Consider the following 25,878-nt stretch of genomic DNA (forward strand, 5'->3'; position numbering starts at 1 on the left):
TTTCATGTACATGTGTGGATATTTTGTTATTTTGTGCATGTGTGAGATTTTAAAACATATTTGATCGCTTCTGTGTGTCACCAGCAGTTGATGCATGAGCATCTGAGGTCCCTTCCTGAGCACCACAATTTGGATCCACAGTCACGCCTGTGTGCAGGGGTTTCACGTTACAGGTTATCTACATTAAAATACTAGCAGTCTTGAGTGTTTGACTCAGTTTTTAAAATGTCTCTGCTATTGGTAGGGAAGTGACAGGATTACAGCCAAGACTTCCTTGCATTTTCTGCCAAAATCTGTGTCAGATTTAAAACACATGCTCCCGCAAGCTTCCATGTGGGTTGTGAAACAAAGTTAGAATCCAGAACTGGGTTCCAGCTTTTCTGTAGCTGCAAACATTGTTGGCCACACCACCTCTTTACAAGGCGGCTAGAACCTGGGGCATAGGGTGGAGAGATGTTTGTAATTTGCTGGACATGAAATGGATTTAAAGTGCTTTCTCGATGCAAGTGGAAAACATGTCCACCTCCTGATTATTTGGGGAGCATGAGAACATTTAAAATTTTTTTCATCTCTGTCTGCCTAAGATTGTGCCAAAACGTACCTTAAGTAACTGAAGTTGTTTCATTGGATTTTGATAACAACTGATTATTTGTTCTTTCACGTGAAGTCTTGGGATTTCGAGCTTTCCTTCTGGAGAATGCCTTTTGAAACAGTTTCCTCTAGCTGCCTGATGTCAACTACTTGGTAATCAGTGGATATTAAAATGTTCAAAATGTACAGACAGTGGGCTGTGGTGAATATTTTCATGATGTCTTATCTGCAATTGGTACAAGACTCCAGTTACGAACATGGACCCGTGAAGGTATGTGAGCTCAATTCTTAATATGATGCAGATTTTTTTATTGGCTTATGTGGTGGCCTTTCTTTCTTTCTTTCTTTCTTCTTTTTTTTTTTTTTTGCATCCTCCATTTGTTAATGAGTGTTCTGTTTCTTAGACTTTCTATGATTCTTGGGTGTTTGAAAATGCTGGTGGGGGGTGGTTTGGAGATATAAAAGAATATAAATGAATATTCTGGGATCTTTTCAGATGGGGAAGTTCCCCTCAATTGTATATGTGGATGGCATAGTGATTTTCTAAGGAAGTACTGGCTTATTTTTGTGGCACACAGAAGTTTGTGGGCCATTTATTTTCAGGACATCTGTGAGCAGCAAATGTTAGTTAATTTAGTTAATTACTTCTGTCAATGGAAACCTATCTGTTTTCCATAGACGTTCTTTATATGGTTTTCCAAATTACCCATCGCCACTCTCTAGAAAAATATTTTCTCAGTTCATTTGGTTGTTTGCTCTTTGAAACATGTAAAATTCAAAAGTACTTGAATCTTTGCTTCTATGAGCAAGCATTAGATAGAGCCCAATAGACTGAGAGTAATGCAAAAAAAAAAGAAAATTAACTGTGGGATGTTACTGACTGAGCCATATTTTACCCAGTTTTATGTATTTCATAGATTATATTTTTACAGCTTTTGGTTTTGAAAATGATTCCAGTATAATTGTTTTGACTGAAGTGGTGCTAAATCATTATTGATTTAGGAATTTCTGGCTGTGAGCAAACAATGAAATGTGGGCTTGACTTTTTGTAGCTGTCGTTAAGACATGCATTTTCACTAGGGGTGATAGTGCCCCCAACAGGGGAACTTGGCCCTTGGGACTGAAGAAGTCTTACTGTTGTTATGTATAAAGCACAGAAAAACATACAGTACGTAAACTGATATAGAGTATACCTGTGAAGGGTGAACTCTGTGTAAGGGGTAGAGAGCCACCTTGTCCAGCAGTTTACACTTTTCTAACTTTCCAGATTCCAGACGCACATGGGAGAGGTCACAATTATTCAGTTCCCCTTCATTGTCACCAGCATGGATGCTGGATCTCAATGCCAGGTTACAGGTGAAAAGGAATCCAATTTTGAGCCTATGTAACAGGAATGGGGGAAAAATCTGACTTGTTTGAAGCAAGTAAGGAGTTTCAGGCTGTTCAGCTTTTTAAGTACACAAAACTCAGGTTTAGATGTGCTGAGTTCATGGAGTAGCACTTTTTTTCCTGTTTAATTGCATGGAGTTTTAAGATGTTTCCATTGTACTTTGAAAACATCAGTGTATTTGATGAGACAGCAAGAGACTGATTTGTTGGAGTTAAGTACTATTCTTGAGGTTGTTCAACTCTTTTAAAAAGCACAGACACCAAGAATTCTTTAGGTGTCCTGAGCACAGTGAGGTTTTAAATGTTTCGAATATACTGCTAATACATAACTTTACTTAATGGGGTAATGGAGGAAAGCAGATGAATTCACATGTGGCAGAAAACATGTCCTTACACGTGGAAAACACAGCATTGTATGCTTAGTGATATTAGTGATTTCCTTCATATACATTAGAATTTCCTTTAAAAAGTCAAGCTACATATACTCAGCTTATATCCACCCGATCCCTAGTGAAATTAAATGTTTCTGATGTGATGGAAAGGTTGCTTATATAAACAGAAGTTTTGGTATAGATGTGAATGAGTGGTGAGGGGGGGGGATAAAGAGGTTTATCATATTGATTATAATACTTTACCTCCCCAAAAAACTTTTTCTCAAGAGAAAAATCTAAGAAGAAATATGTTTCTTAATGTTAATGTTTGTTTAAATTAAAATTTAGTAGGAAAACATATTCAGAATAGTGGTGATTTGAACACTGGGATATGAATTTTATTCTTTGCTTTTTAAGAATACATTTTACTTATTATGAGACATTTTCAGGGTCCTCCTCCTCAGTAGTAGATCCATGAGAAGGTTCTTCTCTCCACCCGCCTCTCTTTTAACAACCTTTTCTCCAGAATGGACTGCGATGCAAATTCTATCCCTAGATTGCCCTTCCCCCATTGCTCTCACTTTCTAGCCTTGCACATTCTCCTGCGTTTTCAGCTTAGACTGGAATTGTGTCTACTAGTGTTTTCAGCTTAGACTGGAGTTGCGTCTACTACGGTTACATGAGTCTGTGAACATTCTTTTTCTGTAGCAACCATGCAAACAGCTACTAATACCTTGAGTAATTGCGCTTAATACCATTTGAGTCTAATACATCCTAATTTCATTAGCCTTGCCACTTGTACTTAAGATAGCTGTTTGGGGTAAGCAATGCATGGAATTTGTGAATTGAGATAAATATGTTTGAAAATCTCAAATCTACTGTATATACCATTTACCTGCTAAGTTTCTCAATCTAAACAGAGCACATTTTCTTCTAGAAATAAGGTTAATACAATGCATATCTTTTTTAGTGCTTCTCAGACTTTTTTTTCATTTTTTATTGTTGTTCCATTACAGTTGCCCCATTTTCCCCCATTGCTCTCCCCTGCCCCGCCCAACTCCCCCCCTCTCCCAATGCCTATTTTTGACTCAGTAATGTAATCAGTTTAACCATCAAGATGTGGGATCTATTTCTTTGCTTATTTTCTTCAGCTTTCTTTATACAGGTAGGTAGTCATATGAAGCTACATAGGTTGTACATTGCACAACTCTAGGAAGCTCCATCCACCTAGACTCGCATGTGTATGTGACAATCCTGAGTACAATAGCATAGACACTCGGGGCATTTGGTAACTAAATCCCTGCAACCTCATTGTCCTGTCATTCCCATGAATTCTGGCCAGCGCTATTTCTGATTTATTTGATAAGCTACTAGGGGAAGCCATCTTCCATAATTTTTTTCAAAGTCACCAATGCAGATATATCAATAGAGTGATAAATAAATACGTACGGGTCATGGTAGGCTTTCCCAACTCTTCTCTGGAAAAATGTGTTTCCTTCTCCCTCCCCCCACTTCCTTGTAGCTTCCTCTTTCTTAACTTCACTGGTGGAAAAATATTGCTGGGTGTTGAAGTCATTTAAGATCCAAGATCCACAGAAATGTGAGATAACTTTCATGACAAAGTCAGATGGCTGACAAGGACTTCATAACCTTTGTGTCACTTGCCTTCTCCAAAACTTGTCTATAAAGTGAATTGAATAACAAGGACTGAAGCGCACCTTCCATATTTTACTCCAGGAAGCAGACCTGCCCCACTTCCCTCCCTATTCCCACTTCCAAAGTTGTACATGAAAGTCCATTGACTTCGTTGTTAGTCATATGGCCCAATGAGCTCTTGTCCATGTCTCCATCAGGCACAGCACTTGGCATGAAAAGCATTTGAAATGTGTTCCATTAATTTCTTCTTCATTTATAACCTTGCAGCTGAATGTTTGAATTACGTGCTTCTATACACAGACCTAGTCTATTCTAGCTTGTTACTTTTAACTAGCGGTTGAAGCTTTTATATTACTATAGCATATTATTGGTATTCAGGATACCACTTGTATCTTATATCTTGAACATAGTACGTCCTTGTATGACGTATTTTTTAATTTAAAAACCTGATTTGGACTTGCGGATAAATCTTTACTCTAGACCCCTAAGAGCTCTAGAAAAAATAACATTAAAGCTGAATATTGAACAACTTCCATTGTGAAACTCCCCTTGGGGCAGCTTTATAAATACAGTTTGTGAAATGAAAATATAGTATTTGGACACATGGGTGCTTTCATGCAGAACTTAACATAATGAGATCTGGAACTCCCAGGTGCAATTATTATTATCACAATTGGCTAGAAGTACTAGAGAAATAGGAATACAAATGACAGTAAAATTGTTTCTGAGCATAGTTCTAAGCTCAACTTTCCTACACTTGAGATTAGCAGAGAGGGTAGGAAACTATATAATTGGGATGTCATTGAGTTGAGGTGAGATAAGACATTTCTTCTTTGGTTACTTTTATGGTGACAAGTTCACTTTTTTCTTTTCTTGCCACTAGTTCTAGTCTCTGCCAAGATATTAGGACATTATCAAGCAAAGACACTCTGAGGTCCCCCCTGTATCATGAAAGTCTTGAGAGGCTATGATGTGCTAGTTTGTGAAGCATCTCTCTTGCATCTTAGAACTTTTCAGGATTCAGGAGTTCATTTTTTTGGTTATGTACCTACTGTGTCTCAGCACTGATCTCAGTACTGGGGAGGCAGCCGGAAATAAGGCAATGTTTCAACTATCACGGAACTTATATTCCAAGTGTGGTGGGTGGAGGCAGGGAATACATGAATCTATAACATCTCATGGGTGATAAGTACCATGAGAAAAACCAAGCAGGGGGAGGAAACACAGAGTAATGGTTGGGAGAGGCTTCTCATATTTGGCTTCACTCGTGCAGACTCCTGAAGGAAGTCAGGGAGGCAGAGGCCATCACTGTGCAATGGCCATGGTGAGGGCAGGGAGATGACTAAGGTGTTTGGGTGATAGCCAGGGGCCAATGTCACTGGAGTAGGAAGAGAAGAGGCCAGCACTCTGGTCATTGAAGTTGAAGAAATAGCCAGGGCCGATCTTATAGGGGGTAGCTGTGTTTCTGTACAGCTGTACAGCCAGACATTTGACTTGTATATCATTTTTGTGCATCAGGACATATTCTTCTTTTCGTTTGTTTCAACCATTTTTTTAAATGTCAGAAATAATTCTTAGCTCATACGCCATACAAAAAGAGGGTTCAGGCTAGATTTGGCCAACTGTGATCTGTCTATATCATTACATTATTTTGTCCCCTTTATAGTATGTATCAGTACCTGACATTTTTATTTGCTTGTGTCTAAGCTTATTGCTTTGTTACCCTCCATTAGAATGAAAGCTCTTTGAGAACATGGACTCATCACTGTCTTATTTACTTCAGTGTCCTAATCACCTGTGCAAAGCTGGTAACTGAGTGGATTCTAAACAAGTGTTTGTTGACAGACTGATGTAAGATGATTTTGAGATACCCAGACTTATGAACTACTGCATTAAGTAGTCTCCAACACTTACTCTCAGCATGATTTGTCTGATTTCATTTTTTTATATCCCAAAGCATTTTTATAAGGCAGTATACTCACCCTGGACTATTTTCCTGTGAGGATTTCAGAGTGATATTTTTTATAAAGTTAAGAGGCCTTAGTTATTTGCATGTCTTACCAACAGCCAGAGTTCACTTTGACCTGTGGGAAGGATAATTTTAATACCAAACACTTCAAGTAACACTGTAACTTTTAATAATGAGCCTCTTTTTGTCAGTTATTGTTACCTAAATAATTATAACACTCACATGGAGAAAAGTATTGCTTTCCTGAAATCTAGATTTGGCAAAAAGTGTTTCTGGAGAGAGAAAATTACGTGTGTTAAATATTGCTATGGCAAATACCTTGTTGTTGCATGCTGTTTCATTCTGGAGAGAGTTAGAAAGAATGTAATTGTGGCTGAATTAACACCCTGAGTTCATCCTAAATAAGCAAATTCCCTAAAAGAACAGAGTGGGATGAAAAAGGAAAAGCATCCTTTATAATGGTGTGCTTAGTTCATAACTCCACTGTCACAGCAAGACTCAGGATCATTGCGCATCTTAGATAACGCAGAGGATATTGGTGAGGAAGAGAAGGAGAGCATTGGGTGTTGACATGGGACCAATGCATCTTTAGGAGGAAAGGAGAAAGGGGGCAACACAGCAGGGCTGCCTTGTAAAAATAATGAAGAGGTTTTTTCATAAAGATCCTCTGCCCATCCAATGGATTATGTTATACTTAGATTGAAATAGGACTGTCGGAGTTCATTATTGCCACAACAATTCTGTGTAACAAACCAGTCCAAAGTTCAGCGGCTTCAAACATCAAAAATCTATTCTCACTTATGTTACTATGAGTTGGCTGCGACTCAGGACTCAAGCCGTAGGCTGAGTGTGGGTCTGCCCCACATGTCTCTCCTCGTCCTCCTGTAAGTGCTAGCAAGGGCAGGTGCTTGTGGTGATGGTGGAAATGTATGAGAACTGTGCAATCATGACTACATTTCAGTCCCCTGATTATATCATGTCTTATAACATCCTATCAGTCAAAGCAGGTGACATATCTCAGCATCAATGGGGCTGAGAAATAAAGCTCCTTCCTTGGTGGGGAGAGATGTGGGGGAGGCACTGAAACTGTTTTTAACAATAACCTAACTACCATAAAGGCTTTGGGTTGCTTCCTTAGACATCAGGCCCTTGATCTTTGAGATCAGTTATAAAGATCTCAACTCAGGGATATATACTCTTGTGTTATTCAGAGCTTTATCACTCAAACCCATCACACACTCATGTGTCCCCACATTTCCTAAGCATAGATGCACCAAATGGGAGCAAAGGCTTTTTAGTGGAGCACATATTTAAAACATGTAAAGTGGGCCCTGGCTGGTGTGGCTCAGTGGGTTGAGCACCAGCCTGTGAACCAAAAGGTCACTGGTTCGTTTCCCAGTCAGGGCACATGCCTGGGTTTTTGGGCCAGGTCCCTGGTTGGGGGCATGCAAAAGACAACTGATCACTGCACATTGCTGTTTCTCTCCCTCCCTTTCCCTTTCTCTAAAAGTAAAAAAACAAAACAAAACACGTGACGTGGGGCATAGATATCTCCCCAGGTACTACACAACATGAGTGGGGAGAAAACCACCAATAATAGTAATCAAATCGGAGGCTGTGAAGGTCCCGGGTACCTTAGCCCTCTAGTATCCCTTAAAATATCCAGACAGCTATTCAAACGCACTCATAGAAATGCATGCATACATGAGCATACACACACACACACTTTCCCTGCATCTGTAGTTCCTTCCCTTAGTCTAAGTTTAATTAAGCTCCCTGGGTTTTCACATATATGCATTTAAATACAGAACTGCGTAAGTAAAAGAGCTGCTGGTAGCATGAGGCACCCCACATCCTCACCAAATGGCCAGGTTTCTGGATTTCGGAGAAGCCAGACCAGGCCTTTTGCTGGTTCCAGCTGAGCATCCGAAGCAGCTGTAGGCACAGCTGTCATTATTAGCAAGTGCCCACAGTTGGTATGCCCCATACTGTTAGGTACCATCTATTATGTGGAAGTCCAGACTGATGAAAGACAGAAATTTAAGAAGTGGGTAATTTGTTTTTTCATTCATCTATAAAGATATACATAAAGCCTGAGCAGAGACTTTAAATTAGCCTTTTATCTGAAAATACCCCCAAGAAATGCTAAAAAAAAAAAAAGGAAAAAGGAAAGGAAAGGAAAGGAAAAGTGTGCTCTTGATTTGCCCTGGAGTTTTTCTCTTTTTAATTTTTCTTTACTCTGATTCGAGTTGCCCCATCTTGCTCTTTTCAAACCCACCTCTCCGGCTACTAAGGAAAATCAAGGGCCATCAAACACAGACCTGTAAACCCCAGCACAGGACCAGATGCCCTGCCCCTTGAGAAAGGAAAAAATGGAAATGAACTTTATTGAATGCCTACTCTATATCTGACTATTTCCCCACATATGACCCCATATAATCTCCTCATCAGCTCTATGAGGTGAATATTATTTGCATTGCCATCTCTAAATAAGGAAACCAAGGCTTAAGGATGTTCAGAAATTGACCCTCAGTCCAATAGCTAAAAAGGAGCAGTGCCTGGATTCAAAGCCAGCTTAGTTTTTTTGTAAGTTACTATACAGCAAAATCAACATTTTCCATTTTGATGTGCAGGCCTATGAATTTTAACACATGTGTAGATTTGGGTAATCACCACCACACTCAGAATACAGAAAAGTTTCATTTGTGCTACCGCTTTATAGTCACACCCTCCCCGAATCTCTGGAAACCTCTGATCTGTTCTCCATCACTATTGTTTTGATTTTTTGAGACTATCATAAATGGAATTGTACCGTATGTAACCTTTTGAGACTGGCTTCTTTCACTCGCGATGCCTTTGAAAGCCATTCAAGGTGCTACGTGTACTTCAGTACATTCCTTTGTATTGCTGAGTGGTATTATGTGGGATGGATACAGCTCAGTTTGCTTAACCATTCATTCATCAGTTAAATGCCGTATGGGTTGTCTCCAAACTATAAACATTGATGTAAAGATTTTTCTGTGAACATAAGTCCTCGTTTATCAAAGGTAAATCCCCCAAAATGGGACTTCTGGGCCATATGGTGGGTGTATGTTGAACTTTATAAGAAATTGGTAACACGTTTTCCAGAGTGCTATAGCCAGTTTTGAACACTTCGAATCCATGCTCTCCCCTGTCCAATCAGTTGTCTGCCCAGAGGACAGAGGGGTTTATTGTATCAGGCAAAGATCCCTTTCAGGAGATGTTATTTCTACACGGGAGTTGCAGGAGGCAGGGTCACGAAACTTCAACTTGGACTCACAAGTTTAACATGCGCTGAACAGATTCCTTGACAGGTAGAAGAACGAGAAAGGGGAAAGGGACAGGGGCGGATATCTGTGGAGAACAGCTGGGGACCTGATGGTGCCACCTGAACCCCACCCAGGGAAAATTTGGTAGTTTTGGCTAACCCTTAAATATCAAGTTAAAGATATAATGCAAAATGCTCTTCCAGTGAAAGGAAGTTGCTAGGAGGTGGAGGGAAGAGGAACTATTTACCCTGCAACCTGATCCACCTCCCTAACCGCACTGCAAAGAACTGTGCCCCCAGGCCACATTTGTAAATCCAAGCAAATCTAGGGAAAGTTATGTGAAACAGGTTCCCTCCATTGTTCAGTCTGAAGCTTCTGAATTTTCCAAATAGGCAAATTCTCTTCACCCCACCCCCTTATGAGCAAACTTCCTGAAGATGTTGCCAACACAGTTTGACAAAATAACATCAACAGTTTGTGAAACGCTTGGGAACATAGTCTCAGAGCCACGGTTCTCAAGAGGTCCAGTGAGGAGAGTTGCAAAGCTGATCTCATTTTCCATATCTAAAACGGGAGGGTTCTTAACACCATGGGACTGGAATGGCCCAAGAAAATCTCAGAGCCAGGATCTGAACCCCGTGGTATACTTCAAGTCATGCTCCTTCAACTTGTCATCTACATTTCTATTCTCATTTATATTTTCTTTCAAATATTTTACAGAACACCTTGTAAAAGGATTATAATTTACACTTCCCTCTTGATTTCCAATAGGATGAAGTAGTACCTATCATTTTTAAATCTATTTTTGACAGATGGGTTGTTTTGGCTTCTTGCGAATTGGAGCAGCAATGTTTTCTGTCATCTGGGATGGTCTCACATGGGACAGCTGACCTCCTTGTGCTATTTGGCCTGGGAAACAATAATGTTGGTCTTCAATCTTGAAAAAGTCATACAGGTTGTGAACTGGTCCACAAACAACTGATAGGTGACTTGAGTTAGGAAAACACTTTGAAAGTCCAGTTCCCCTGGAGAGTATTATGCTAAGTGAAATAAACCAGTCAGTGAAAGACAAATACCATATGATCTCACCTATAAGAGGAATCTAATGAACAACATAAACTAATGAGAAAAATAGACCCACAGGCATGGAAACAAGGAACAGACTGGCAATGACCACAGAGGAGGGGGCGGGGGGTAATAGTGGAAAGAGAGGAAGGGACTGGACAAAGAACATGTATGAATGACCCATGGACATGGACAACGGGGTGGCGATTGACTGTGGGGGGTGGTGGGATGGCAGAGGAGAGCAAAGGGGGAAAAATTGGGACAACAATAAAAAATAATTTTAAAAAAGAAAGGCAAGTTCCCCAAGACATTCATGCAAATATTTTGAATCGAAGGTGTAATTTAAAGGGGTTTAAAGAACAAGACTATTTCTAAGTATTCACCTACAATTTTGTCCCTACTGAATGGACTTGTATGTAGCTCAGACACTCACCCAGGTCTTTGACCCAGCATGCACCATCCCCCAAATTATTGCTTCTCATTAAAATTGTCTGGGAAGGCTTTTTAAAACAAACTTTTCATTTTGAAGTAATTTTAGATTTACAGAAAAATTGCAAAGATATTATAGAGAATTCTTGTACATCTCTCACCAGCTTCCCCTAAGACTAGTTTACACTCAGGATATTAAAAAAAAAAATCTGATGGCAAAGCTGCAATTCAGACTTATAAACTGAGAAACTCTGAGGATAGGATCCAAGCATCAGTTTTTCTTTCAAGCTCCTTCCCAGGTAGGTTCAAGGTGAAGCCAAGGCTGAGAACCTCTGCTACAAAACCTTACTTGTCAAAGAATGGTCTACCAACCAAGAGCATCGCCATCACCTGAAATCTTGTTAGAAAGGCAACATCCTAGGTTTCACAGCAAACCTACTGCATCAGAATCTGTATTTTAATATGATCACCAGATAATTAGGATTCATGTTCAGTTTTGAGAAGCATTAATCTATACGAAAGATTAAAGACATCATACAAACCTGGGCCCAATCACTATTTGTCAAATTCATGTATGTATTATTCATAAATTCTTTCATCAGATATTTATTAAGTGTTTATTTATCATGTGGTCTACCTTCATGGAGACCACAGTCTAGTTAGCAGAATGCAATTTGTTCATAAATTATATAAGTTTAGGACATCATAGAGTAGTTGATGGAAGAAGTGACACTTGATTTGGACCTAGAAAGAGGACACCCGGAGATACTTAAAAGATAAGTGATGTAGTTTGAAAAAATGGGTAACCTCAGGGTTAACTTGTCTATACCAATTTGTTTATTCATACATTTGATGCATGCATATTTATTTAGCTCTTACTATTGCCATGTGAATAACACATATCATTACTGCTCCAGTGGCTCTCATGACCCAGTGGGGAAGAGAAGCTCTAAGCAAGTAAATCATTCATTAGTGTTAATGTTGGTCAGCACTGAAAAGGAGAAGGATAGGGTGCTAGGAATCCATGTGACAGAGGGCTCAGACCTGGCCAGGGATGGGAGTTGTAGCGGAGGTTTCCCTAAGAAAATAACCCCTGGCTGAGAAAGGTGTAGCTACACGAAGAGCGGAGGGCATTCCAAGCAGAGGGAACAGCGTGGACTAGGGCCAGAGCAGGTAGAAATGAACAAAAGAGAAAATCAGTGAAATGGATGTTCAGTAATATTTCACTGTTCAACTCTCCAGTGATTTCCATAGTCTCCTTAATTGGATTACAACTAGCCTGGCCTACAAGCTTCCAGTCCTTCCTTTTGTTTTAAACAACTATATTGATGTACAATGTACATACTATAAAACTTACTCGTGAACTTGTTTTAAGTAATTGAATTATTTTAGTAAACTTACTAATTGTGAGCCATCATCCATATATGATCCCTTGTGCCCTTTTCCAATTAACACTCATTCCCATTCCCAGCCCTGGGCATCCAATAATCTTAATTTTTGTCTGTTGGGTAATACTTAGGAATGGAATTGGTTGGTCATGTGATAAATTTACGTTTAACGTTTTCAAGAACCGCTGAACTCTTTCTCAGAAGTGACAGCACCATGTTACAATCTCATCAGCACTATATGAGTGTTCCCATTGCTCTGCATGCCTGATAACACGTGCCATTGTTAGTATTTTTGACTGTAGTCATCCTGGTGGAGGTGACGTGGTAACTCATTGCAGGAAGCTCTCGTCCTAATTTTATCTGCCAGTCCTTCCACTTTTAAACCGTCTCTGTGCCCAACCAAAAGGAACCTTCTACTGTTTTTTCAGTGAAGCTCCTTGATATCACCAAATCGTGCCCTTCTTTACTCTTTGAAAGTGTTACTTGACTAGATATTCAGGGGGTTGAGGGAGAGGGAAAGGGAATTTAGATTCAGATAGTAAGATACAGAAGGCCTTTGATTTTCCCACAACATGGACACTTCCAAATCCCTTGTACAAACGCAGCCACCATACTTTCCCGACATCTTGCCTATCATTTTAGTCACAGAAATGCTCATGCTTCCTCGGGGGAGAACGCTATGTAAACTTAGAAATTAACAAAAGGAGAACTGGCTACCCTTCATATTATACCGAAGAAAGCAGCATACATTTAAATAATGATAAAGTCCTGTTACGAAGACTTTAAGCCTCACAATTTAGAAACTGGCTTGTGGTAACCAAGACATCAGAGAATGATTTATTATTTAGGAGTGTAATTGCTAACAGTCTTGGATTAATTATTTTAAAAAAGATTGTATTCTCTCCAGGTTCTGCAATCCAGAATTCTGAAATCAAGGTGTCAGCAGGGCTATCTCCAAAAGCTCTTGGAGAGAATCTCTCCTTGCCTCTTTCAGCTTCTGGCGGCTATAGGCCATCCCTAGCTTGTGGCTGCATTATTTTAATCTTTGCCTCTCTCTTCACAAAATCTTCTTTGTTTTTGCGGATTCCGCTCTTGTATCTCTTATAGGGACACTTGTCTTTGTATTTAGGTTCCACCTGGATGATCCAGGAGGATCTTATCTCAAGATCCTTAACTTTATGACATCTGCAAAAATCCTGTTCCCAAATAAAGTCACATCTACAGGCTTTGGGGTTAGGGCATAGACATGTCATTTTGAAGCCCACCATTGTTTTTAAGTGTTCTGAGAATTCAGGGGGAATAAGTAACTCCTTTGATTCAATCATAGGTGAGCAGAATGTGAATCAAAAATACTAGTTTGTTTTCCCTAGCTAGTGGTGTACATTTGAATCATCTCTCTGATTTCTTTTCAGTTCTATTTACATGTTTTAAGTGTTAGCAATGAAGGTTATCAAAGTAAAACTTTAGTAATTTGCTTTTAAACAATTATTATTATTATTATTATTATTATTATTATTATTATTTTGGTTTTGCTTTATTCAAGCGGTCAATGTTAGAACAATCTGAACAACAGATTAGGGCGGCTTCTGGTTTGGAAGAACTGCTGCAAATCACTCACTTCGAGGACTGGAAGCTGTGGAGATGCCGACTGAAGCTGAAAACTTTTACTAGTCCGGATTCTCGCTCAGCATCCCATCGGTCCACCAGGTTTGCGGCAACTTTCTATGACATAGAAACATTAAGAGGTAGGTATGTGTGTGGAGGCCAATTCTTGGTCTTTCTCAGGTAGTCAAAATTGCACCAACCTCTTCTAAAAATTTGAACAGGGTAGCATGTGTTAGAGGAATGGGGTGTCTTTGATTTATTTAATAGCTTTGGTGTTAGTGGAGAATCCTGGTTTCCTATATCTACTCTTCAGAGAAATATATTCAATATGATTTTGAGATAAAAAAATTAACACAAAAGAAGATTTCAGAATATAGAAGTATATTTAACTCAAAGGTGTAAGGGCAAAACAAACCCAGAAAAATGGTGCTTAATAGAAAAAAAATAATTGAGTTTATGTAAAAAATAAAACAACCGAGGTATTCATCAATAAGGAGCTTCTACTGCTATACTTACACAGATTAAAAACTAATAGCTTAGGTATAGCTTTTTTATTCAACATTCTGTGACTTTTTTTTAGTAAAAAATACAAAGTGGAAGTTGGAAGCTAAGTTATAATAATGCATACTGGTACTACTAGAAAAATAACGGAGGGGGATTCTTTAGACAAAATAAACTTCAGACTATAAAATATCTTAATTTGAAATAAAGGGAATGTTTGTTCCCTGTAAGCTATGTTGGCTCTTTATAAGAAAACCTTTGTCTGTATGTACTGTGCCATAATGAAAAAAATGCTTGCCAAATAAAAATTCTGTGGCTTCCAATTAGGCATTTAACTTTTTTTATGACATGTCAAAACAACGCAAGAAGCCACTGTGGCATTGTTGACCTAGCATTTTAGATTTACTTAAGATGTGATTACCTGATAATGGAGTATATTTTCAAATAATTCAACTTGACCAGTAAGCTGGAATTATTCTTTTCTTTTCTTCTAGAGTTATCTTCATTTTTTTCCATTTCTAAAAAGACGATGCAGTTGCCCAGGTCGCTGTTATCGGCTGTGGGGACAGCTGTGTGTAGGTGGGGGCAAATCCCTCAGTGCGCCTTGGGCATCAGTGTGTAGAGGATTCTTTGTGCTTTAGGACCGTATGTCTCAGCGAGTTGAGATCATTGGAACCATGACCTAGGAACCACTTTAGCCAGAGGTTTGAAGCTCTAGTTGTTTCTATGTGGTGAATTTGCATGGACTTTAAGAAAGCAAAGAGGTCAGACCTCACCTGAGAACCAAGGTCTTAACCAGATTGCCTGTGTGAAGGCCTGAGGTAACCTGGAGAGACTCTGTAAAGACGGAAGTAGACAAGCATTACCATAAAGCCAAGATTAGATGATTTTAAAAAGTCAGTGACATTGACATTTTCTAAGGAGATAACCATAAAAAGTGTAAAAATATTTTTTAAAAAAAAGCTCTAAAATGTTTTATTATGCAGGGAACCATCTAAAGTTTTTACTAAGTTAGAAGCAGTATATAACCAAATGGTTATGGTATGCCGATTATAATTGTTATCATCTCTCATGGATTTCAAGGTAGTCTTGGAGGCAGAAGAGTCCTGCTGGGCAGTAGTAAAGAATAATAAAGTTATACAGCCTTTATTCAGTGGCATTGGTCATAGTTCCACACAATTTTGATTAAAATCTTGCCATTCAAAAAAAAAAATCTTGCCATTTTAATTTCAAAACTTAGGTTTACAAAGCAATGGAAAACAATATATAAGTAGAATTTAAAACAACGACTATCTTCATAATTTAATTACTTGTTCTTTCCAGGATTCATGATTAGTAATAGTGAGTTAAGTGATAGCCGTATCAACACCTGATTGGATAATTTGTCTCTCATGTTTACAGCCTTCCGGCTGTTGATATAAATATTCAAAATCAGAAATTTGAAAAGGTTTCTGAGAACAAAAGATTTCATTATGAAAAAAACAAAGTTTAGGTAAATTTTCTAGCATATGCAATGTTTCTCAGCTGGCCAAACATCTTGTATTTTGTTTTCAGTGAATGAAGAAGCAACATATGAGGAAAATCGAGACTAAGGTGGAAAAAGAATATGGAAAGATGTTTTAAGGGAATAATTTACAGACTAGGTTCAGATCTCCAACAATAATATTATGTCTGTATTCCTTAAGCAGACCTTATCTCTGTCTATTCTAGTGGAAACATTCACATATATGGGAATATAGAATATTATGGGGAGATCAATACAAATTTTTGAAGGTGGCACAAAAATGGAGAAGAGTATCTATTGCTGCATAACACTCACCCTAAAACTTAGCTGCTTAAAACAACATTTTTTAATCTCACTCTTTCTGTGGCTCATAAATGCACATATAGCCTAGATGGGCAGCTCTCCTTCTGGGCCTCTCCCGAGGCTGCGATCAAGGTGGCAGCTTGGGTTACAGGTAGCATCTCAAGGTTCAACTAGTGCAGGATGTGTCTTGAAGTTTACTTCAGGGTTGTTGGCAGGACTCAGTTCCTCACTGGCTGTTGACCAGAGCCCATCTTCAACCCTTTCTAACCTTCCCAATATGGCGGCTCACTTCAACAAAGCCTGCAAGCCAAGAGGGCAAGAGAAAGAGAGATTGCCAGCAAGAGACAGAGACAGAAGTCAGCCTTTTTGAAGCTAATCATGGAAGTGACATCCCATCACTTGCTGTATTCTCTTCCTAAGAACCAAGTCATTAGGCCCGGCATACACCAAGGAGTTGATTACACAAGGGTGTGAACCCCAAGAGATGGGTGTCATTGGGGGTCAGTTTAGAAGCTGCCAACCATAGGAAGTTTTCACCACCTCCCTCAGCACATCATAAATTCTACAGTCCCATGGCAAGCTAAAAGAATGTCTTTAAATGGTGTCTTGATCATAAAGTTCAATCATTTCCCAAAACATCCATAGAAAGGCTATACAACATTAGGTATCCAAGTGTCAAATCTGATCTAAAAATAAACTGTGAGAGAAAAAAGCCAAGTACTATCTTATGAGGTTGTATGGAATCTTCTTCCTATTCCCAGAGGCTTGTCTCTTTTATTTTATTTTTCTCAAATTTTCTAGAATGGCCAGCATATTGCTCCTTCCATCGGAAGGAACTGGTTTATTTCATCATTTTAGGTAAACTGGAATATTAGGCACTTGCAAATGAGAAAACTCTCACTTGTGGAAAGATTAGTTCCACTTAAATTTCCATTTGTGTGTTTTCCAGGTTTGAATCTTACCATAGGCACTTAAGCAACCAACCAAATGTGGTTGCTTAAGCAAGGAACAAAAATGTGTTCCTCAATGCTGCTAAAACCTATCCACTCCTGGTTTCAAGTGGAAGAAATGTTTTTCAGCTGTGTCATGTAAATGGCTTAATAAATAACACTTACATGTTTATTTCTTCTCGTTTCCATTTACTTCCTTATTAGCCAGCTTCTCCAGATGTACCCAGTGTGGTTATATACAGAATATGGTGTTCTTCACCAAAGAAAAATAAAATTACATTCTACAACGATAAAAGATATTGTATAAGTGGGGAGGAACACAAGTTTTGTTTTTCATTTTTCTGAATCTTTAGTTTAAGGACCGACAAAAATATCCATCTAGTAAAATAAACAAGTACTACAAATGTGAAAACGACTGTGTCCAGCATAACCCTGGCTCACGTTGGCATGTCAGGGCCGTTTCTTCTTCTGGCCCCAAATGAGCTTCCTCTCTGCAGTTATAGATGAGGAATGGCAAAGAACCCAGTGCAGCCCTAGAGAGACGTGCGTGGAGGTCGCTAGCGAGCTGGGGAGTAGCACCAACAGGTTCTTCAAGCCTCCCTGTGTGAACGTGTTCCGGTGTGGCGGCTGTTGCAATGAAGAGAGCGTCATCTGCATGAACACAAGCACCTCGTATGTTTCCAAACAGGTATGAGGAAATCAGCGAGTATGCCCTCGGCCAAGCCCTGATGATGATAGTGTTGACAGATACAACTAAGCTTGTTGCCAAGCACTGTGCTAAGTGCTTTATTTCCCTTATCTCATTTAATCTCTGAAACAAGCTAAACGGGTGTTTTATTATCCTCCTTTATAGATGAGAAAACTGAGGCTCAGAGAAGTAACTTATGGCAGAACTGGGCTTCAAATCCAGGTCTGTAAGAATCCAGAGCCTAAATTTATATCAGTTATTGTCTCTCTGATGCTATAATGTCAAGAACCAGAAAATCATATGGAGTTACTAGAACACATGTTAAACTGAATGAAGACCGCTGCACTGCCTTGTATATTAGTTAGGTTCTGTGTTATTCAAGTGAAGTGATTGAAAAGAGTTTAATGAAGGGGATGGGCTGGGTTAAGGTAAAGAAGGAAAGAGTGATGCAGTACCCAGAGCGAGCAAGAAGGGGGAGCTGTTGCCACTTTTAGACTGAAGAGCTAAGGGGATGGAGCGGTTGTGGGACCCAGAGAGAAAGTGGGAGAGGAGGGCTGCAGGACTGGCTGGAGTAATGGCGGCCACTGTCAACCCTTAGCCTGGCAAAGAGTGGGAGGCAGGGGAGGGGGGTGACGAAACAAGAGGACCCGCAGATATCATCCATAGAGGTCACCATCCTGGGACACAGAGCCCCGTGAGGAAGGAAGAAGAGAGGGTGGCCTCTCTGCAGGGGCAAATGGAGAATATCTAGAACAAAAGACCTTTGAAAATAATTCTGCAGTCTCCATGAAAGAAATAATACTTCCTTCCCATCTTATAAAACCCTTTTTGCTCATTAGATAAGTTTTTCTTTTTATTGCTACCATATTGTTGTAGACTAAATAATTGTTGCATGAGAGAGCAATAATGAACTCAGGAAAACATATTAAAAAGCTGTAAATTAAACTACATTTCTTTTGATTCTATGTTGCAGAATCCTCATACATGTTGATATATTCATTTATTTATCATATTTGCCTATATAGTTTATCTTCTGTATACATGTTACAATATATACACAATAATAGTATGATAAAATTACATATGCACCGATTATATCCATATCAGGTAATTATCTTAATTGGATGTAAAGGATGGAATGCTGATTTGTTTGGCAATAGGTTAACTTATCCTTAATTTTGTTCCCCCAATCCCCTAAAATATCCCTTAAACTGTAGAGTTTCTTTTTCTCAATCCTTTTAGGGAATCTTGGAACTTGTAAATTCTGACCTCTGCTATTTGACAATCAGGTCAAAAAATAACATAAGTATGGCTAAGCACCAACTGTCAGTAGAAATAAAGCATGTATAACGTAAAAGGCTTTAGTTCATGACCATGTTATTCCCTAGAGCGTAGCCGAAAAAATTTGCAAGAAGATGAAGTTTATGCAAAGTAAACACTCTAAAAACATTCTCTTACTTATCACGGAAGTTCCATTACATATTGAAAGATCAGAATAAACACAACTTTAATGGATTGTTTCCACTTAATAGAGAGTTGAGTACTTTATTTTGATTGCTCTACTCAACAAATGATTAGTTTTAAAGAATGTGCTTAAGTGTATGTGTGCAGCAGTTATTCTTTCCAAATATGCATATTTGAACATTAAAAAAAACTCCCTCATCCCAAAGTTATGGACTATTTGAGGAAATACCTCTTAGAAACCAAGTCAGTAAGTGAATACTCTGTAGCAAGGACAAGGACTACACGGAATGGTGATTGAATGGATAAAGCATTAAAATCAAGTTCAAATTCATCCATATATCGTAGAACCACTCTAGAAACAAAGTAATGGACATTTTTCTAAATTCTACTTGCCAAGATCCCACTTTACCCCTTCTAGTCATAGCAATTTCATTACAAAAAGTAATAGGTATATTCTTAAGATTATTGCCTCTGGCTCTGGAGTAGACTACGTGGGTTCAAATTCCCACCTTTCCAATCAATAGTTATGTGGCCTTAGGCAAGTTATATAACCTCTCTGTACATCTATTTCTTCACCTGTGGAAGGAAGGTGAAGGTAATAAAAAGCACACCCTATAATGTTGTTATCAGGGGTAAATGAATTACTATAACAAGGCTTAGCATATAGAAATATAGAATGACATTCAGGTTACCTATAATTAAGTAGTTGAATATGTTGATCATGTATCAATCAGTTATGACTATGTTATGCCGAACTCAGGGGCTTCAAACCACAAAGACTTATTCTCACTCATGTATCTGAGATTTAGTTAGTTTAGAGTGGGCTCCACTGGGCTTGACTCCAAGTCATAGGTTGAGTCCAGGTCTGTTCCCTGTGTCTCTCATTCCTTGGACCAGTAAACTTGCCAGATCATGCTCTTCTCATGGCTACAGCATACACATGAGAAAACAAGACCAACAAAGCAGGTGCAGTTCAAGTTTGTAGTTGTGTCATGTCTGCTACCATCCTGTTGACTAAAGCAAGTCACATGGCCAACTCCAAAGTCAAAGAACAGGAAACTTTTCCTTCAATGGAGGCAGTTTGAGAAAGGGTAAGTAAATTGTTTTGAACAATAATCTACTCACTGTGGTCTCAAAGAAACTTCAGAGGTGTAATTTCATTTTATACTTACTTTTTACACTCAAAGCAGGAGCAGAGACTAATGGTGCCATTTTAAAAGGGTACCAGCGACACAGAAAAATTATGAGATTTGACCAAGCTTAAATACTTGATAAAGTTAGATAAGCCCTGGTTTCCTGACTCTCAGCCCGGCATTCATTCCGTCATTGTCAGTCTTTATCCTTATTAGTTCTATTCTTGATGGAAAACTTTGAGAAAGTCACTACAAAGACAAAAATGTAGGCTGTAGAAATTATTATTTTAAATATATATGTATTGTGGTTATTTTTCTGTACCCTAGCTCTTTGAAATATCAGTGCCTTTGACATCAGTACCTGAATTAGTACCTGTTAAAGTTGCCAACCACACAGGTTGTAAGTGCTTGTCACTGGCTCCAAGCCATCCATACCCCATTATCAGAAGATCCATCCAGCTCCCAGAAGAAGATCGGTAAGCATTTCTTGTATTTGATTAATGCTTATTCTTGCCTTTGCCAAAGCTGTGTGTGGGGAATACTTCATTAATTATAAAGTCATCACTTTCTCTTCATGTTCTTTATCCTTTAGGTTCTAACCCAGACCTACTGGTAATAGCTGTTAGGCAAATAGATTTTTATTAGGTGTTAGATGTATATTGTGATAGGACCTAAAAACTCAGTGGTTATGAACTCAGCATAACTGTTTATGGACACCTTTGTTTTTAATACATATACTCTAATGCAGTTGTAAACATTTATTTCATTCTCAAGTCTGGCAGATGTTCCCTTATTCCAGCACAAACATTAAATAAAAGTCATTCTAGGCCGTTTATACATTTCAGTCCCAAAATGATGCATGGGGGAAAAGTTCCTGGAATCCTTGAGGAGTGGCAAAACTCTCTGCATCTGAGTGTAGCAATTTCCTAGCCCTTCCTCTTGAGATTACCAAATGGAAAATTATTATTTTAAATGAAACTGACTTAAAATTAACGTGGCTTTGAAATTCTTAAGAGTAGTTTGTGATTCTTTATGATACAAATTATAACACCCTGAAGTGTTCTGAAATAAAGATAAGAATCATTGATTTGGAAAAAAAAAGATTGAGAAACAAATAAAGGTAAAATTATAAACCCTGAATGGAGACATAAAATAAGTAAGTTGTATATTTAGATCTTTCAAAGGTAAAGCAGTAAATGCATATGTGAGTGGCAAGTGATGAAGTGAGCTCGTGATTATATGTTAATTAACACTGAGCCAAGAAGATACCTCTATCTCCGTTAAGGAAAAGAGAAAGCTTATGTATAAAGGACATTTATGCACAAGATATCTATGCTGTCCTGGCCAATGTTCTTATCTCTATTTTAAAGAAGATAGTGCTTAGGAACCATGTTAAAAAAATATTTACTTTTGGTAAATAAGCTCTGTTGACAGCTAATTTACATCATTTTAACACCAGTCTTCTTTAAAAGATTATAACTAACCAAAATTACAGTTTCATTTCCAGAATTTTCTAAATAGAATATCTGTAATTATAGAATTGCTATCGAATAGCATGCAGTTCATAAATATGAATTAAGCTCTTTAGAACTCTTAACTATTCTCCACTCAGTAATTTATTCTACATAAAAAAAAAATGTTCCTAAGGTTGATGCCTTTGAAAGCTTTTAAATCTAGTTTATTTCTTTTCCTAGCTGTTCGCATTCCAAGAAACTCTGTCCTGTTGACATGCTATGGGATAGCAACAAATGTAAATGTGTTCTACAGGAGGAGAATCCACTTGCTGGAATGGAAGGTAATGATAGTAGTATGAAATAATAATAGTAATAATAAAAATAACAACAACAGTAATTAGCATTTGTTGAGTGCTTACTATGACCCGCCAGTGTTCTAAGCCTTTTATATGTATTAACTCATTATATTCTTACAATAATCCTATAATATACTGTTATTATCCTCCTTTTTTATAATTACAAAGTGCATACACCTAGGTGTCTAGTAATTTTCTCAAGGTCACACAGCTAAAAGTGATAGAAGCAGTTAGATTCCAGAACCCTCTGTGCTATTATTATACAGTAAGCCCACCAATGCATCATATGCTCTTTAATAATAAATAAAAGCCCAGAGCAATTAGAGCATTCCAAAACATTGAATTTGAAAGGAGATAGTAACCTTTAATGAAAGCCACTTCAGAACTAAACACTTAATCAACCACATTTTCCTGATTTATTTGTATGAAAGTCTCACCAGAACATAAAGTAATTTTGGATTCCTTGGTTTCTTTTTACTGTCATGTAAAAACATCTCAATAATTTTAAAAAAAGGGAGGAACAAGAGGAACCTTTTTCTGAAACCAGGACAAACTAAAAGTACGACACAGCTATTGGGCTAAGGGGAGTTGGGAACCAAATGAGATAGGCAACCATCACTGCTCATAACTCATAATGCTATGATTTTGGGTGATGAACATTTGGCTGAGAATGAATGCATTTTTGTTTATTTCCCAGACAACCTGATATGATTGCACTGAAAAAAGTTGGAAGGAATCATGCAATTTGAACCTTCATTGTTTTAAACTATGATTTGCAAGCAAGACTGGTTAAGAATTCAGCTCTAAGGAATCAGTCCCTAGAAGCCATAAGGGACATCCCACCTCCCATATTTCTGTCTCTCACCATGAAAGCTCAACCCAGTTTTTGAGGGAAACTTAATGTTCACGTAGTATAAATGCTCATGAAGATCTTGAATGCTGTCTACATCCTTCCCATCAAGTGTTCAGCAATCCTCTGCTAGACTATGTATCAGTCATGGGGAAACTCATCACCCACTGAGACAGCCCAGTTATTCTGGTGACATTCCTATTGCTAGTAAACTATATTGAACCTAAATCTCTCTCTCCGGAATAGTATTGTCCGTTGAAATTACACTGAGAGTCACATATATAACTTACATTTTATAGTACTCAAGTTAAAAAAGAAACAGATGAAATGAATTTTTATATATTTTATTTAATCCAGCATATCAAAAATTGTTTCATTTTAACATGCATGCAATTGACATAAAATTTATTAATGAGACATCCTGAAGTTTTGTGCTATGTCTTTAAACTCCAGTGTATATTTTATACTTACAGCACATCTCTATTTGGACTTGCCATTTCATGCTCAATATGACCTGTATTACCATGTTGGACAGCCCAGCTCTAGAACATCGACTCGTTAGTTCAGGTTTTACCCTTCAGAGTCATGTGAAACAAATATAATTCTTTCTCCATGTGAGTCATTTTTAAATAGTGTTAGAAAGTTATTGTAGGAGGCAATACAAATAGAACTTAAAGGCTATTTTAGGTATTTCCCTGGTGCACAGCTTCTGAGAGAGATATTTGTATGCAGGAGGTTTGCATCCAGGTACAATGCATTGAAATGTGAAAGGGAATTGGGACTGGGCAGAGGGAGAAGTTGTACCGTGTTGCAATTGCTAAGAGGTGTCAGCCAATCCTATGAGGAATTGAAGCTGGCATGGTCCTTGGGAGGATGTCCCAAATGGAGGCAAAGGGACTGAGTCCTATGGACTGGTCATTCATTGTATACGGGCTGCCTTGGGGAGGGGATGTAACCTTGGGTGAGGTGGTCTCTTTCTGCTGAAGATAATTCCTGGGAAGGGATTCAGCTGGTGCATATGAGTATTGAGGGTGGGAAGAGTGGTAGGGAAAGAGTAAAGTGCTCTGAGCAGGGGGAAAGTGCGTGCTCACCACTTGAGGTGAGAGAACATGGTGTGTTGGGACGCTGGAAGAAGTTCAGCGTTGTGGGTGATAATGAGAGGGGCCTGGGTAGATATGAGAGAGGAAACGAGGGACTCACAGGGTACTTTATGAATCTTGTCCTAGGGCTTAGATGTGATACTAAGGGCAAAGTGAATTCACTCAATTGGTTCATGTAGGAGAGTGACAGCACCAATTAGAATTTTAGCAAAATCAACCCAGTGACAGTATTGAAGAGGATGGGTTGACCCATGGCAGAAAAGCAGGCAGGGGACCTTTCGGGAAGTTGTAGCAATGATGGAAGTGAGAGGCATGGGGTAGCCTGGATGGCAAGCACTTCTAATTTTCATGTCCCATAATTCAGTTAATATGGGCCAAGTTCCTGGTCACTTCTCCAATGGCCTCACCCAATGGATGAGATATACTGAACTTACTCTTTGCCAAACACCCATTTTCACACTTGTGGCTGCCAAGCCAACTGCCTTTTGTACAATGACCTCTCCCACGAATGAGCACATTTGAGTTAGTGAATACAAGTCTAATCGAATTTCATCTTGTTAGATTCAGGTCATTGCTCTAAAGTGTAAAAAAATATACCCATCCCCCCAAATTGGGGAGTCTTGATTTTGTATTTTATATTCCTCAAGATAGGCACGACTTCAAGAATTTACTTGGAAAAATTCCATCAGATTATTGATTAAAATGATAAATGGAATGAGACTGAGAACAGAACACATTAGTATTCCATCATCAGCCTCCCTAGGATTAAAATCAATATATAATACTTCATAGTATTGCCCTTAGCTGGTTGCTGCTTCACTCAATTCCCCTCTATCCAGTGTCTGTTACTTTTAAGTTGTCTAGAGGAGCTGAAGCCAGTCTCTGCCAACTACCTTGCTGAAGTTCAGTGAACAACTAATGGGCTGTGTTTCCCTGAACCCCCTGAGAATGGAGTTGGTGCAACCTGAAGTGTTCTGAATGAGTCTCTACTGCCACCTTGTGATCCATGTAAATCTTTCTGTGCTTCTCCACTATCCTTTAACAATCTATTCTCAGTTTGCCCCCAAGTGACATTTGCTTTGCTGGCATATGGCTTAGAAAGCTCATCTTTTTCCTCTTTGTACAGTTCAGAATAAAATTACACCAGATCTAACTTTCCAACACTGGTTTCATATTATCCCTCAAAGATCATCAATCACAGAGCAGTTAAAACTATGAGATTGCATGACATGAGACTGCCATTTTGGTATATCATTAATGGTCATATATTGGCAAGAACATATGGTTTAACCCAATGTCCTGAAATGCTGGATGGGATTCTTCAGTCTCCATACATCAGCTGGATTCAGGACCCTTTTGTTACACCAAATAAATTCAACACACATTAATCAAGTGTCTATTTTATACCAGAACAATGAGACCTGGTCCCTATTTGCCCTTAGGGTTTTTTAGTTAATGGATGGAATGGAGAAATAAACAGAAAAATGTAAGCAGTGTAAAGAAGAAAAAAGAAAAGGATAGAATGGAAATATGCACAGGGCAAGGGCACTTGGTAAACTTATGGAACCAAGGAAAGATATTTGGGGAAAGAAGTAGTAGCAGAGGGAAATATAAGGCCAAAGGCATGGGTCTGAGAAACCCTGGCATATCATAAGAACAAAAAGTACTATAATTGGTATGAATGAAACATAGGCTAAATGAGGGAGGGAGAGGGCCAGAGAGAGAGAGAGAGAGAGAGAGAGATGAGAAAGGTTCATTTTAGTTCGTGGAGGGTCTTGTATGCCCTGGTGGGAAATTTTGCTTTTATTTTGAAAGAGAGGGG

The 25,878-nt window shown here is 38.6% G+C and overlaps 1 protein-coding gene across 2 annotated transcripts in view; it reads left to right on the forward strand.

The window, feature by feature from the left end:
- Positions 1–35: 35 nt before the first annotated feature.
- The window catches only part of VEGFD (vascular endothelial growth factor D), a 28,565-nt gene continuing 2,722 nt past the window's right edge, over positions 36–25,878 (forward strand). For both annotated transcript variants that reach the window (XM_090263894.1, XM_090263895.1), the window contains exons 1-5: positions 36–862; positions 13,692–13,893; positions 17,509–17,699; positions 20,624–20,772; positions 21,991–22,091. In XM_090263894.1, the coding sequence (XP_090120020.1) occupies positions 764–862; positions 13,692–13,893; positions 17,509–17,699; positions 20,624–20,772; positions 21,991–22,091 (742 nt within the window). In that variant the 5' untranslated portion in view covers positions 36–763. The remainder of the gene's footprint in view (positions 863–13,691; positions 13,894–17,508; positions 17,700–20,623; positions 20,773–21,990; positions 22,092–25,878) is intronic.

This window comes from Furipterus horrens, unplaced genomic scaffold, assembly GCF_987537825.1.
Source record: "Furipterus horrens unplaced genomic scaffold, mFurHor1.1.pri manual_scaffold_17, whole genome shotgun sequence".
NCBI lineage: Eukaryota > Metazoa > Chordata > Mammalia > Chiroptera > Furipteridae > Furipterus > Furipterus horrens.